Here is a 17,092-nt window from a genome sequence, read left to right on the forward strand (position 1 = left end):
CTTCAAATCCAGGATCCTTACAGTGCTTATTGCTATGTCAGGCAGACCCTTGCACTGAAAGTGGATCAGTTACTAGTTCTGTTTTATTTAAACTTTTTATTTCATTACAATGCTCTACTCTTTCCAGACCGACCCGAGCAGCAAATCGGTGCGCTCGGGACGACGGAGATCGTGGCCATCGTGGTGGCATGCTTCATCATCCTCCTAATTCTCATTGACGTTTGTTGTTTCTGTATGAACGACTGCGGTGTGCTTATGTTCATCTGCGTGAACTGCTGCGGCAAGGCGGCCCCGTCGTCCAAAGACGAGATCGAGATGGGGGAGGAAGAGTATGGGTAAGTCTTGAAAAAAAAAACAATTAGCGTTGGTTGGTTGTATTTCTAAGTCTATGCAAATTACTCTGTTCTACTGCCCAACTTAGGCAAAAGGAAGCAAGTAAGTTGACACATCAGTCAAATTTGAGTTATTTGTATGCTGCACGTTCAGGCAAAATTTTTGGAAGAAATGATCGTTCTATGGAAACATATTGAAGAAAAGATGCTGTTAAATTGCATTGACGCCATGTAAATGATGAACACACATTGCTCATTTACAACAAATGGTACTTTCGTAACTTGCTTTCTTTTGCCAAAGTACGGCAGTCTAGTATTGAGACAAATCCAATGGTTAAATCTCACCTGGGATTGAAAGGAGGAGTTTATTGGCAGGGAGAATATGCCGATAGACTAGGATGGTATAATAGTTGGTATATATAGGAGAAACAGGAATAGAGAATACAGAAGAAAGGTGGTGAAAAGGCAATATAACGGAAAAAGAGAAGTTAGGAAATGGAGAGGGTGGCAGAAAACTATCAAAAAATTATGTGAGATTAAAAGGAATGTAGCAGGGGCGGGGGGGGGGGGGGGGGGCTATGGGCTTTATAGGGGTGGGGTGTGACTGGGAGTGGGAGCAAAAAAACTGAGGGGGGTGAAAGGTGGGAAATCCATATCAATATCAGAATAGAATGGGATGAATAATGAGAGGGAAGTAGAAGGAGATAGGGATAGGGTAGGTAGCCTAATATACGACAAACAGGAGGTTAGAGAGGCTGAACTTCAATGTTATTACCTTTGAATTATTTCAGGATATTGCCAATTTACATTGTACATGTAGTTATATCCTGTTTACAATCATATCATATGTGTAATTTCAATTTCATTTGTTTAAGTCATGTGCCGTACCATGTGACATCTCATGTGACATATTGCTCAACTCAGTTTAGTACAGAAAGAGAAAGGGGGAAAAAAAAGATGAGTAAAGTGAGAGATAAAGAAAATGAGAACGAGGTATAAAGAGAAGGAGTAAAGAAAGAGGGAGAGAGTGAGCACAGAGTTGAGGTGGAAGAAACAAGAAGGGTTTAGGGGAGTAGGAGGAAGAAAAAGTAACTTTAATTGATAACTTTATATTTCTGTCAATTCTTGTAAATGCACGCACTTCTATTGGTTAACATGCTTTACGCTAGCAATGCTAAAGCAGGTTCTCAACCAAAGAGCGCCCTCAACATTGACGATGGTGAGAACTGTATCACGACAGACGAGATAACGGCGAGTACCTCCGAGCCTGGGTGTGTTTGAATAGAAACGATGTGTCAACTTTGTTTTTATTTATTGTTACGTGTGATATTTTATGTGTTTGACAATTTGATATGTACATGTAGTTAACAACAAACTATCAGCAGAAGTACTCACTCAATTTAGATAAACTTACTGCATTTTAGTGTGTCCCTGAATTACCCAGATTCAAATATTAGTTACCCCCGTTGTTTGAATTTATGTGTATTACCAAAAGAACAACACAATATTAATTTGAAGACAAAATATCAAAGACAACACAGTCATTGGTATTCATACATTCTGGATGTCAAGTAATATTTGAAGAATGTAGTTACATAAGATTACATAGGTAGGTGATATACAGAAGTGCTAAAAAGTTGTGAACCCCACCAGAAAATGCACTCCTCCGTGCTGAAACAGTGTTCGGAGAGCCCAGAGAAACAAACTTTATTGGATGTAATTCCATCTGCAGACTTCACAATCAAATATCTCAACCATGATAGAATATGAACACTTTTCTGGGGGGGGGGGGGTTCACTTAGTTATAAATGTTCATTTTCTGGTGGGGTTCACTAACATTTTAGCACCACTGTACATGTAGTGTGATTTGCGTTGTTAAGTAGTGAAACTAAGGAAAACTATGTACAATGTCCACAGTTGATTGATCAGGGGCCCGTTGCAGAAAGAGTTGCAATCAATAGCAACTCTAAAATTCATGCACAACTTGATTTTCAACCAATCAACAGCGCGCATTTGGGACTTGAGATTGATTTTTTGACTTGGGTTTAAACGCAACTCTTTCTGCAACGGACCCCAGATCAGTTAGGGAGTAGGTGGATTTGATGCAATGAAGAAAGATATATATCCCTGGGCCCCGTCTTACAAAGAGCTACGATTGATCCAATCAATCGTAACTCTATGGAAATCCATCAGTGTCATAATATTTTCTACAGGAAATGTGCAAAATGACCTTTGTAAACAAAGCTGAACACACCGAACTGTCAAGAAATCAGTGAATTTATGGATATACATACATTCATATCTAGAAAAAATTTTGAGCAAACATGCATTTTATATGTTGACTTTGCTGGCTTTCCATAGTTGCGGATGATTGGATCAGTGATCGTAAATCTTTGTAAGACAGGTTCCAGATATCCATTGAATTTTGCCAGAAAAGAAGACTTGAAGTTTGCAGAGCTTTCGATACTTGTTTCCATTTCTTTGTCATTCATGAAACCCACAATTTATTTTTCCCTTTCATATTTTCATCAAAAAGTTGGATGTAAATATTGGAGTTAATACAGTAATGCACCAGACAGTAGCCTGTCTTTTGGATAAAGTGAAATAATTTTTTTTGTTGGGTCAATATAAGGACATACAGACCAAAAAACATTTCTGTGGATAGCAGGCCTGACGTAATATGAAAAAATAAGAGGATCGGGTAATTGATGAATAAAAACATGTTAATTTAAATGAGTGATTTATTTTTGTGTGTAGAGGTAAGTATATACATGTAAGCCTAGCCCCTACATGTATGTTTCATTCCCCTTCCTGTCATACATTTCTACCTGTTATCACCTTGCCAAAAAAAAATCCCATTACAAATATACATTTTTGTATTTTATCAATGTTGAACTAGTCGTTGTATTATATTGTGTTAGAAAGTAGAATGGTTGTTTTAGTTGAGACATCCGGCATTCGAATGAGTAATTCAATATCTTTGTGAAGCCTTTTTGAAAGGCTGAATTGTCGTGAAATCTGCTAATTTCGTTATATCAGTAGTAATGTTCAGGATTTTCTGTTATGTGGACATTGGTTGTATTCTTGTTCACCCTCTCCTCTGCAAAATTTTACTTTCTTTCCTTATGTATGTAATATTTTCCTCAACATTTGTTCTCTTGTGCTTGTGTTTAGTTGAATTAAATTTGCCAAAAATATTTAATTTTGCCTTTATTTGTAAGATCCATAGAAATATTGAGCATGGCAGTTGCCATTAATGGAAAATGTAGTTTTAACGGTATAATTTGTGCAATCAATCATTACCTTACGAACCATATTGAAATATGTAAATACTGATGTACATGATTATTCATATTTTCGAGTCTGTTTCCTCAAATCTATAAATGAATTTGCCTCAAATTCCATTTAAATATTGCCATACGAGTATTCTCTATTAAAGCTTTGCTTCGACAAGTTGATTTTCATTTGCAACGATCTTTTCTAAAAAAAACGTGCTTTTTCATGTTGCATCTTCGTTTCCATGTCACCAATGCCATTCATATTCTTGTTATCTAATGAGAACACACCTTACTCGTTCCCTCCATGCCCCCCTCTTCCATCCATCCCCTTCTTTACCCCCCCCCACCAGTGGTACCAAACCATCGAGCCCGCCCGGAGACGGACCCCCCACCTACCAACCGGTCGAGAACGGCAAGCCGGACGACGTCGAGGCTCCCGCACCCGAGACGACCCCGCAAGCCGAGTCCGAACCTCTTATGACTAAAGATGGGTCAGTAGTCTAGAAACACTAAACAAACTTGATGTCTCTTTCAGGAAAAAATTAACAAATTAATTTATTCCAGTTCCCCCCGGATTTTCCCCATTTTCTCCAGAAGGAAATTTTGTTCCCTTTTTATCATTTCATATTATCACCTAAATGAAAGTAGTCTGAAAAAGAATTCATGAAGCTTTCCATAATATCAACAGCTAATTACAGATTGCCCTTCAAAAATCTAAAATTGTATTGCTTTTCGCAGAAATTTGTTTCTTTTAATCTTTATTTTCTTATGTTCTTGCTATTTCCTGTAAGAATTTCATAAATCTAATGATTATTTTAGTTCAAGAAGTCTTATGAACAGAAAATGTTAAAATGTCAACTTCTGTCAACCTCCTTTCTTATTCAAATCCTTGATTCAATTTTGTTTTTAGCTTGCCTCTGTCAAACATATTCCTTCAGCATTATATCCCATGAAACTTTTTCTCATAGGATTAAATATGTTATAACAACACTTTTTCAAAGTGCTTTTTATAAAACAAAGTTCGCAAACAATTAAATTCAGCACAATGAGTACCCCATCACCGCTGATATTACTTGTTCTTTATTGTTCAGAACTGGACACATAAGTTGTATTATGTTAAATAACATAAATATGTATTTCAGTTGCATTTTACAAGAAAGGGAACAAACCCCTTTCCTTCTTTATTCTTGATTTGATTAGATTTTTTTTTTCTGTTTAAATTCATGCAGTAGGCAGATAATTTTGTTTTTTTCAAAGATTTGTTTGATTGGATGATTGATGATAGAACCCATTTCTTGTGAAACATGGAAATCAAAACACTAATGGGAGATGGAATGTCTTGTTGGAAATCGTCCACTCGGATAAGAAGACAAAAATTCAACATCTTTAAAGATACTCCTTGAAAGTTCATGTAGAAAATGAAGATTTTCTTAAATTGCCTTTTATTTGGTTTCTTCAATCATGATCAGTTCTGAATACATGTATTAATGTTATATGTTCGTTTTGATCTTTTAGTGCTGTGTAAGAAAGAAATGAGGAAATTTAGACCATATTCAAAAAGCTTAAAAGGTATACATTCATCAACCCTTATTCTTTGCTTGCTTATTTGTAGAAATTGTTTGCAAACGGCGGTTTAAAGGGTCAGCCTTTGAACTTGGTGGAAAGGCAAGTTTTGACGAGTTTATCCTGCATTGGAATTATCTAACCCTTGGCTTGTCTCGTGTAAAGTGTTCTGCCGTGAAAGGTTGATATGGGGAAGATCAAGAGTGTCATTACAAAATATCAGATGATATAAGAAATAATAATAAATGGTTGTTTTCTAACCTCATAGCTTTCTATTTTTGCACTCTGTGCAGAGCACATTGTGACAATATTATTTTTTTTCACTTAGTCTGGCTATATCTGTATATTCAGCACACAAATAACTTTCTCGTTACTTTTGGTAGTAGGTTGCACTTTGGAATAGATTATTGAATATTTTCAGGTCATTGTTAAGGCTCTATCATTGTCCATCCTTAACAAACAATAAAAAAATCAACCAAAATGGATTTTGACATTTGTATTGTTTGTAAATGAAGATGAGGAGCCTTCAAATAACATATAACTGACCAGCATAGTAATTGACACAAGTGCTGGATTGATTGAAGAATTTTACTTTAGTGGGGATTTCAAAGAATATAATCAAAGAATATAAGGAGAAAGATAGTGTTATTAAAACATATTTCAGTAGCAAAAACAAAACACTGAACATAAAATCCTTTAAAACTCATTAAGGATTATATATAAGCCTGCCTGTCCAAATCCCATTTTTCAATTGAAGGAATATCAAAACTTATTAAAAATAAAGATTTATATTGAAATGCTTATGATATATGGTCATATTTTTTATTTATTTGTTTTTATTAATAAATCATCAACATACAAATCCTTTACATCAAAGTTCACTACAAAGATTACATAATCCAATTGATTTTTTTTACCTGTAGTCTCTGCGCAATGACTAATTCCTGTTGCATGAAATTACCTATAGGAACAATTACAGTAGATACTGCTCAAAAAGTTAAGATATGAAGCTTGCAAATAATACTCATTTAGACAAATTTAGACTAATTATGCAAGCAGAATAACATTTCACATGCAATATTTACGCTTTGCTTATTACATTGCGTGGTGATGTGATAAACAATTTGAATTTATTTGTAGGAATATACTAAAAAGAAAATTAATTCAGGACTCTTTTGGAGTAACATTTTCTTTGGTTCAATAGTAGTCCAAGTGGCTTTATAATCTACTTTATCAGTGAAAATAGAGTAGCACTCAGATATTTTAAAAGTCAAACTTTCTGAAAATTAATATCAAATTTGGGTTATGACTCTTTATTAAGTTATGATTTTTTTTGGGGGGAGGAATGAAAAAAAGAAAGAAAAAAAAAGATATTTAGTTTTTAAGGGTTTATCTTTTTTAAGATGTTCTCATATTAGTCACAAAGTTCACTTTTTTCTTCTATATATCCCAGTTTATAAACAAAGGAAAGTAAGGAACAACATCATCCTAAATTTTGAATTTCATCATCTAAAAGAAATCACACAGCCAGCTGAAAAAATGGAAATAATTTCAATTCAACAATGGTGATATGCTTTCCTTTAAATTGTTGTTGAGGTTTGATCATTTCTTGTCGCTGAAGTTATAGTAATGAAGCATTCGCAAAAATGAGACACTTTAATATACTTCAACAAAACAGGGTTAGATTGTTGATGCAGGATAAATTGTGTTCAAACTTGTCTTCTTTTTTACACCATCTCTATGCCTGACGTGTATAATATATATTATGATTTTTAACCATCACTTTGCTCTATGTGAACGGCTCATTTACCCCAATGCACCGGTGGTTCATATGGTTTCTTTAATGGTGTGTTAACATATGGCTCCCTGCTTCAATGTTGTTTCATTGAACCTAATTCTTATGCAATAGTTTTCTATATCTATTTATAATGCACATGCAATGGCAACTGCAGTGTTGAGCTTGATAGCCTGTTGCAGTGATAAGCTCATGTGTGAACATGCTGCCAGATATCTGTCTTTGTAACGTATTGTGTGTCTCATTGTACTGTCATGTCCTTTCTGTGCTTCTTCATTCTAGCGGAAATCATAAATGACTTTATGAAGCATCTTAAAACAATATAGTCAAAGACTTTGTTCATGTATCTTTACCTTATTTGGAAAGATCCGATTGATATTGATATAAATATGTGATTTTCCGCACTTGAAATAAAATGTGCAATGCATATTGGTTAATATGAAAAATGCAAGTTATTACAACACCAGCAGAAAAAATACAAATACTCTATCCAAACTTAATTTGAAACAGTATGATAGTGATATGAACATGTGAAATGATACCTGGCATGAAATGTTGAAAGTATTTTTTTGGTGAAAAAATGCAAAGTATAACATACCAAAACAACCCCAACTAGAAAAAGAATGCAACAACTTTGGATATTTCCTTTGGAATGAATGAAGCACTTTGTTTCCTAAATGTGTTGTTTGTGGTATTTAATGCAATTATATTCATTACATTGTCTGGTTTCCTCTTTCTATCCATGGGAGCATTTCATAAAGCACCTTGTCAGTGATTTTCACTGCTCAATTCACTCTCGGCCAATCAGATGCAAGGATTTCAGTAGCTTTTAACCATTTTCATTGAAAGTCACTATGACAGGTTGTTTCATGAAACCTCCCTATTTCATTTTCATGCTTCACCCTGCACCTCCCTGTGTGTCTTCCTCACAACCCCCCTCTTCACGGAATGGTGGATCCCAGACCGGACATGAATTCCAATGTTGGAAAGGACTCTCCCATTTTAGGAAAAGGGGAGTCGGGGCAAGGTGATGGACCCGTTGTGGAGAATATTGCTGTGGAGTTGGAGTTGAACTCAGAAGTAAATAATGATGAGCCAAATTTTGGAACAAATAAATATTTCTAATTCTTTTTTTAATTATGGAAACATTCTTTATAATTTGTTTTATTTTCCATAATATCACTATTTCCCCCCTTAATTAATATAATATTTTGTTTTCAATTTGATTTAAGTAGGTAGCGTTCTTGTGTTTTAGTTATAAACTCAGTATGAGACCATGTTATATATTAATTTTTCTAGGACTAATCTCTTTCATTAATATGCAAGTTTTTATTCATTTGAAAATAATAATGCATTTATGATATTACACATGGAATTCCATACCATGTCATGAGATTTTTCAGGGCTGAAAGTGGAAATAAAAAATAAGCTAACACATATTTCATTTTAAAACAATGAATTGTATTATCATTGTTAAACAATAACAGATGCCTATACACATCCATTAGTTTTCATTTACTTACAATGCAAGTAATTTTGAGAGATAACATCAATTAGAGTGAATTTTATTCATTTTATAGGGAATCTTTTAAATAACCATATTTTTGCTACTTTCAAATCTTATAATTGCAAACATATTTAAGTGTTACATTAAACGAAAAACTGTGTGTATGCTTGAAACTATAACTCTCTATATATCTAAAACATTAAACACATCAGCAATTCTAGTATGCTAGGGAGATGCTCCTCATTTATACCAAATAATAATAATATTGCATAGAACTTGTATCAATTGTAATTAATCATCTGGCCTTAAAAGACTTATACTTTGTAAAAGATAAGTTTGGAGGGAAAATTGTTTAAAAATAGATTATTCATGTTTTATATTTTAAAATTAATTAATCATTCTAATAATGTAATTATTGATTTGAAAAAACACATGCATCAAATGAGTCCCGTGAACATTAAAACTTTTTAAAAAGTGAGTAGCTGTATGAATATCCTGATTGTAAAGTGGAATTTTTGTGACATTTTTATTGTTTATCAGATAGCTGCAGATATGTGCTAATGGCATTGTATTGGGAGTACAGTTCGATCTATACTTTAATTTGTTTACATTGAACGTATAGGCACCCTTTTTTTTAGTGGCAATCCTAAGGTTGAAGAACAAAATCAACAACTGAATTGGAAGCCAATTCATAAAAAAATCTTTTGTTTCTTATTATTTTGTTGTGTTTTGTTATTTTGGCTTGCATTTTTGTTGGGGATTAGTTTGTTTAATCGTGAGAGCATAAGATGCCGTAGTCGGGTTTTCAAGAAAATGACTACGTGTGATAATAATAATAATGATAATTATACTTGCTTATATAGTGCTTAACACTTTATCAGAAGTCTCTAAGCGCTCTACAGTAATGCAGTATAATTGCCATGGCTTTAGCAGAGCAGCTGTTATGCACGCCGCGTTTCAAGGAATGAATTCTTACCAGGTACCGATTCATCTCACATGGGTTGAGCGCAGCACAATGTGAGTAAATTTCGTGCTGGAGGAAAACATGCCATGGCTAGGAATGATTCGAACCCACGTCCCTAAGATTGAAAGAAGAGTCATAACCACTAGATCACGACGCCCCCCGCATCTTCTTTTGGGATGATGATTATTTACCTTTATCTTCTGAACACAAGAGCTGTCGTGTTTGGACTTTTTTCTTCTTTTTCTTGGAATGAGGAATCTGCAGTCTTTTGTCTTTGGCCCGTATTCCGAAGTCAGGTTTAACTTAGACCATGGTCTAACTTTGTGCTAAAATTATGGGAAGCCAAAAGTGTCAAATTTTTAAAAAAGTTTTATGTATCTTATATTTACTGTGCTCTTTCCTGATTCTTCAATGGTGAAGACGGTTATCTATTTATACTTCATAGACAATTATGAATGATTTGAGAGCCAAATAAGCTGAAATATGATATCTCTAACAATTGGCTCTCCATACTTCAGAAAACGGGCCTATGGGTTTTGAACATGAAAGGAAATTCCTGCATTTATGTCCTTCTGGTCTACTACTTACGTTGCATTAAAAAAAATATTAAAGTAATTTACAATGGGTGAACGGATGCTGCTAATGAGAGTGAAAAAAGTGGAATAACAATCTGTACACACCATTGTCCGACTAATCATTTTGTTGAGCATTTGAATGTTTTGTTCCACTAACCATTGCAATTTTTTTATTATCTACTAACCTTTTTCTTTTCATTTTCTTGTGATCATACTGTTGTGATTGTTAGCATTTTGTTATCAGTCTCATATGGGCCAATATATATCTATTTGTGGTGTATGTGTAATCACTAACCTATTATACGGCCATTATTCATATTTGTTTTAGAATTCAAGTCTTCACTTGGAAAGGTGGAACACTTCTTCCTGTTTATACCAAGGAAGGAACCGAGGGATAATTGTTTAGTCCTTTATTTCCCTGCTGTACTTAATTGCCTACATTTTTATTGTTTAACAGTGCAATAAAATGATATTGAATTATGTGGGTCCTTTTCACAATCTGCAGAAATATTACAAAGTACATGATAAATGTAATAATTCTCTGTCACTTTGAGAGTACATTCAGCGTACTAATTTTTCCAGGTTGGTAATTATCTCTGGTTATTGGAACAAGCTGTCCGAAATGCCATGTGACCCAGGCTTTCAGTGTATTCTATGCTGTGGGTGGCATGGGGGGGGGGTGCCCTTTGGATGAGTATTATCCGATGATTGATATTTTGGTAGATATTCAGAATATATTTGGAATAGTTTGTGTGGGGGGGAGGTTGGCTGTGCATATATAATGTGTATCACCAATAGAAATTGGCAGGAGCTTTAATACGAGAGGGAGAACAGAATATTCCTTGCTTCCTTCCATCATTAAAGTGAATACGATTACCATATTAACCATCAATGATATACACATGTACTTGTTTTCTAGCATACAGCATCACTATTATTGTTAATATCTTTGATTTGGTTCATATTTGTTTTCCTAATCATTAACACTTTAGTTTTATTAACAGGTGCATGGGCATGTTTAACATACACCATGGCCCTGTCTTACAAAGACTTGCGATTGATCCAATTAATCATAATTGTGGAAACCCATCAATGTCATAATTATTGATATAGGAAATGTACATAAATGTTGCCTTGGAAACAAAGGGACCACACAGATTAATTAAGATATGCATGCATGAGTATGCATCACAATTTGAATGAACATTCATGTTGTGGATGTAGACTTAGTGGATTTCCATATTTGTGCTTGATCCGGTCAGTCGCAGTGCTTTGTAAGGCAAGGCCCGGTTTATTTGATTACTAATATTGCGATTCTATGCAATAAACTTTGCACTAGTCAAACCAAACAGTTTGACAAAATTTGACTCACATAAATCAGCGAAGCACCCCTCCCCCCCAAAAAAGGGGGGGGGGGCAATGGGATCAAGATATGATTGCATATTATGTTATCAAAATGTATGGGCCAAGAAATTGCCAAGGAAATGTTTTATATTTACCTATGCATTTAATGGTTCAGGGAAATTTTCTTGACTTATTAATAAATTTTTTGGCCTATTCACATTATTGACCCATTTCATATTTTTAGCAAATTTGATTTCTGCAAAGTTTCTTGTATAATCGGGTACAATGATATTCATTTATTCATCAAACTCAAAGTGATAGTTTGATTATTGAATTAGGTGATAAGAGACTCCATGGCCCGTATTCACAAAGGTGGTTTTGAAAACCCACGGTTTAGTCCATGGTTTATCCAGATTTCCTGTATAAATTACGCTTATTTTACAGCGTATATTAAAAACTGTCCAATGCTGATGCGCGCTTTTTTCACAGTGCGCCAAATTGTCGCCTGTTGCCATGGTTATTCACGCTATTTTATTCATGAGTCCACTGTTTTTTAATTAATGAGTCCACTCTTCAAACAGTGGACTCATGAATAAAATAGTGTATCTAACCATGGTAACAGGCGTCAATTTGGCACACAGTGACAGAAGCGCATATCAGCATTGGACATTTTTTAAACATGCGCTCGATAGGTGGTAAAATAAGCGTAATTCATACAGGAAATCTGCATAAACCATGGATTCAACCGTGGGTTTTCAAAACCACCTTTGTGAATACTGGCCCATGCCTTTTATAGGGCTTCAAACCTCTTGAGTTCCAGGCCACTGATTGACTTATGCATGTGAACAGTACAAACAATTTAGCTGGGGCCACGTTAACAAGTGATGAGTAGATCCTTATTTGCTGGACATTGTACCAGCTCCATGTGACAACCGAGCAGGGAAAAATTACATTGGGGCCCTGGGAAGTTTTGTTATGAATGCTAAAAAGAGCCCTGGACAATTCCCAAAGCTTTATATCCATTAATTGCAAATTTAGTCAGTTTGTGGTTAAAAGTGGCCCCTGGAAATAAAAATGCCTGCAACAAAGTGACTTGTGCAGATATGGGGCTCCTCAAAGAATTTCCTGAAAGTTTTGTTACGTGTATGGTCACCTATGATGAATGTAAAGATTCTTTCTGAATCACCGTTTCTGTCTTCTTATTTTACAGTGATTACTATGACGATGATGTCTCCTCGTACCGGTACGCAGACAAGAAGTTTGGGGCCTCAGATTGCTAGACCACCAGATGCAACGTATTTCTTTTGTATTTACTATTATACCTGTATTTGAATCCATTGATGACTGGATGGATTTATAGTCACAGGGGGGCATGCCAGCTGAGCGGTGAAAAGGGGTTTTGCTATAAAATTAATGTGTGAATTCAAAAAGGTGGGTTAAATTACGTCATTTGACAACATGGGCTAAGTTTAATCCCTAGTTGCTCTAATTTGCAATAAATGAAAGTGAGTAAAGTTAACCCACGTTCGTGAATTCAGGCCATCAAGATCACGGATTGAACTTCCTGCCAAGTTGCTTGTGCCATATAAGCATACAAGCCATCATGTTCTTTCTTTCTATGGGGTCATCCATACGTTATCCTTCAGGATGGCAGAATGTGACTCCCGAAACAACCAGGCCTGGATACAATGCCTGAACAATGGAAGAAAATAAAAGTTAACCTGTCGGAGACCAAGCCTGTATGTACACATTGGCTGCGGTCTACGAAAATGTGTGTTATGGCATAATCATCAAGTATCCACTGGGTTAACTTTGGTTCTTTCGTCCTGGACTTAAGACATTGTTGTGAACAGTCTTCCTTGTGTCGTATGGCATATCTCTAAACCCTTCAATCCATCTTCTTGCTGCTTCATCTTCTTAGATGGTACATGTATCATGTGTACTATAACAATATATTCTTCTTGTCATCAATGGACTTATGCAACTTTGAAACCCACCTGCTTTTTCAAGTTCTTAAGATCATATTTATAAAACATTGATTTGTATGTAGACTCTTACCGAGCGGCAATCCTTAGCCAGATATCCTAGTTTGCCAAATTTTCTGCTGTATATTTCCCAAAGTATAGACTCACCTTACTCATTTTTTGCAACATTTTTCTGGGAGTGTTTGAGAGACATATGCCCTCTGTCAATAGCACCTATCTTGACAAGGATTTTTTTTTCTTCAAACCATGAATAATAGCAACTGTTCTCCAATCCTTGAGAAAGAATGAAAATATTTTCATTTTTTTCAACTTTTTGTAAATATTCTAACTTGGCCAAGGCAATTCATTCAGAAAGAAATTTAATGATATGTTTAACTTTGGAATAATACATCTGCACATAATCTAGATTTTGATATAACAAGTGAAACAGCACACATAATATAAATTGTACTTGTTACCTTAACTTCAAACTTTTTAGGATGTGACATGTAGCAAGTGTTTGCTCCTCAGGATTTTTGATACAGAATATATCATGTCGGATGGTTGTAAATAAAATTCAAATATTTGTAATTAAAATCAATCGCTATGGTAAGATTTATACACTTGCTGTAGTTTGATGAACAAACGACGATGTGTTTTTACGGTTCATGTAGATAACAAACATTGTGAGTTCAAGAAGTACTACGCTCTCATATATCCATGTCTAGTGTAAATTGATATGTCAATGATTTTGATGTGATATTGAGCTAAATTATGATTAAAAGTGTTATCCAAAAGTGTTTAAGAAAGAAAAATCTTGGGAGTTCAATACAAGAGAAAAGCCTTGTTTTTCCTGCAATGAAGCATGTGAAAGACGGCTGTTTGTACTAAATATTCACTTATTGTAACGCTCAACATATTTTGTAGTCAACTGAAAATTCATGTTCAGCCTTTTCATTGATGCCCATGTGCAATTAACATGTAGTGCAGAAAATATTTCATGTTTTCTGTCTACCAAACGGTAATCATGTCATATTAATATGCAGAAATATCATCAGCTAAGAAGCGAAAATTCATGTATTTTACGTATGGATCAAGTTTTTCTATAGAATTCCAAATATACATGTACCAAATAATGAACGAGAGTAATAATTTCATCCAAAGAATTCTAGTGATCAAACGATGAGTGCCTTTTTACATACAGTACATGTTGAATTGATGACAGTACATTTTGTAGTTATGCTGTACCTCGATCAAAATAACCCACCAATTTTTTTATATAGTATTTGAGATATGTAACTGTAAGGAGTGCATTGTTTCTGGTGGTTTAGCAAGTGATGCAACAGTTCTCGCGACCACATATATATTCAGCAGTAGTATTAGTAGAGAGATGTTGGACATGAATGTGCAAAATGTGTGTTAATAACATCTAAGTCAAAATTACCCAAAGTAGACAGAATTCAGTGGTCCCAAAACATTCTACTTATGCAGAGTCCCCTATATATGATTTGAAGGTTGCATATATGTATGCTTCGACAAAGTGTGATAAATATGATTTGACAAGTTACTTTTTTAGATACCACTAAAAAATGCACAGCAACTTTTCAATCTATTTGAAAATTGACATCATACCTACTTTAAAATGACAACATTGAACTTGAAATCTCCCATTATTTTATGCTCCAACTTTTATGATTCTCATCAAGCTTTTGCAGACTTTCATTTTTTTTCTCCAAAAATCTCTCTGCTTTTACTGCTTCTTCGACTCAAAGAAGTTTTATACTTGTGGTAGCGAGACCTGAATGGTATCCTATAGGTAGGCATGTATCGAGGAGCATGCTCGTTTTTATATGCACCACATATTTATGGCAAATTTCCTTCGAAAGAAGTATATGTAATCTCAATCTGGTAATTATACTGAATGTAGAATACACGTACATTGTTTTGAAGAGTAGACATTTTAAGTTGTCTTAAGAAAGCATAAAATTTAGTTTTAATCTATCGTCGTCGGAGGGAAGAGATGTAAGTATTCTGTGATATGCCAATGTGTTGTTTAAAGCATTGTCTTTCCATGTGTGCCATTATATTGTACTTTCTAATATGCAGATTGATTGGTGAATTAATATAATACTGTAACTTTTATTACTTTATAACCATATCATTTGGGATAATCCACATTTCGGAAAAAAAGGGGGGCATCAGGACTTGGGTTGTTGGTAATTTGGACACAACTTTCACAGGTTTTTTTTTGTTAAATTTATTTGTATTTCCTTTTTTTTTTTGGGGGGGGGTGAGAGTATTAAGTTAATGCCCAATAACTGCAAAGAAATTTGAATTCCTTTTTACATAGAAAAGATCCTGAGCACTTCAAAAACTTATAAAATGGTATTTAGGTTCTCTTAACTCTTTTTTTTTTCGTGTCGAATTTAATTCTAATTTTCTGTTTTATATTTATTTCTATGGAGTAAATCCATAGGATTAAACATAAAACACTGAATTTATGATGATATCGTAGACAATGTGTGTAGATATGAGAGATGAGTGTTGACATTGATTGCAATCTGGTTTTATTATAAAAATGTAATTATTATAAAAATGAGATTGAATGTGTGTTGAATACTTGTAGTTAGATGAATGCTATATAAGTTATTTTAGGGCCAGCCTGTAAAAAGGTCCACAATGTTATGTCCCTATTTTGGGATTATTATATATCTCCAATCATGTTTTCCATAATATCTCTAAGTTCTAATGCTCTTCAAGTTGATTGTGTAGTGGTGTAGAAAATTAAATTGATTTTCTTTGATTTCTCACCAAAATGTGCTTGCTGTACTAAGAACATACATGTATATTCTTTGTTTGATTTGTTGCTGGATGTATAAATTGTTCATCCTTTTCAATGTCGGTTGCAATTTTGGTTCTGATTTTTAAATCTGAATGATGTTTAAAAGTACTTTTCTATGTCTAGTTCTTGAAGTGAATATCTTTTTTTTTTCCATGTGTTACTGATTATCTATTTGTATTGTTGACAACTCTTAAATTAGTTTCTTTTTATAGAATTTGAATTCATGTATTTCATGTATAATCTACTGTTCATTCTTGGAATGGAATGGCAATTGGAATGAGTAAAAATAAATTTATACACGAAGAACACTGAAGTGACAACATATATTGTCACATGGTTTACCAAAGGGTGTTAACACTAGTGCATCAAATACTGTACGCTGACAGAATGGCGTCAGCCCTGGCGTGCACTTCATTTTGACGGCAAGCTTGCCTGAGCCGACACTTCTAACCTAAATGTAAACAATTTGTTGCACTCCTGTGTACGGCCTTTTTTCAGCCATCTGATGATATATTGTTCCTTTCGGAAAGTAGATATACATATTTTAATGCCTTATATCCTAACAGCCTGGTGCAGGAACAAACCAGTACAAACCACTTGATCAGTATAAGATTTTGGTAGTCATTTTTAAACTTTTCTAGTCAATGGTAATAAAAGCCAACAAAGTGTCGATTCAAATCGAGATTCTTATGTGATATTTACATCTAGTACTATTGCAAAAATCTGTCAGTCATGGTTTTTTGTGACAAATCTTTTTTTTTGTAATTTCTAAGCATTTTAAAAATGTGTTTTTATCATTCTCGTGTGAGCTGTGTAGTTTTCATTATGATTGTTATTATCATGGTTTTATGGGTGTACCGTTGCCACTTTTGTGCAAACAAATAAATCTCTTGTCAGTGTATTTTCTTGTCGTGCTCTTGCTTTTGGA

At 34.3% G+C, this 17,092-nt stretch overlaps 1 protein-coding gene across 1 annotated transcript in view; it reads left to right on the forward strand.

The window, feature by feature from the left end:
- Positions 1–17,065, forward strand: part of LOC129266173 (neural cell adhesion molecule 1-like) — a 38,003-nt gene extending 20,938 nt beyond the window's left edge. The window contains exons 15-18 of the mRNA XM_064103864.1: positions 128–335; positions 3,961–4,101; positions 7,931–8,048; positions 12,569–17,065. Of these exons, the coding sequence (XP_063959934.1) occupies positions 128–335; positions 3,961–4,101; positions 7,931–8,048; positions 12,569–12,571 (470 nt within the window). The 3' untranslated portion in view covers positions 12,572–17,065. The remainder of the gene's footprint in view (positions 1–127; positions 336–3,960; positions 4,102–7,930; positions 8,049–12,568) is intronic.
- The last annotated feature ends 27 nt before the right edge of the window (positions 17,066–17,092 follow it).

This window comes from Lytechinus pictus, chromosome 8, assembly GCF_037042905.1.
Source record: "Lytechinus pictus isolate F3 Inbred chromosome 8, Lp3.0, whole genome shotgun sequence".
NCBI classification, from domain to species: domain Eukaryota; kingdom Metazoa; phylum Echinodermata; class Echinoidea; order Temnopleuroida; family Toxopneustidae; genus Lytechinus; species Lytechinus pictus.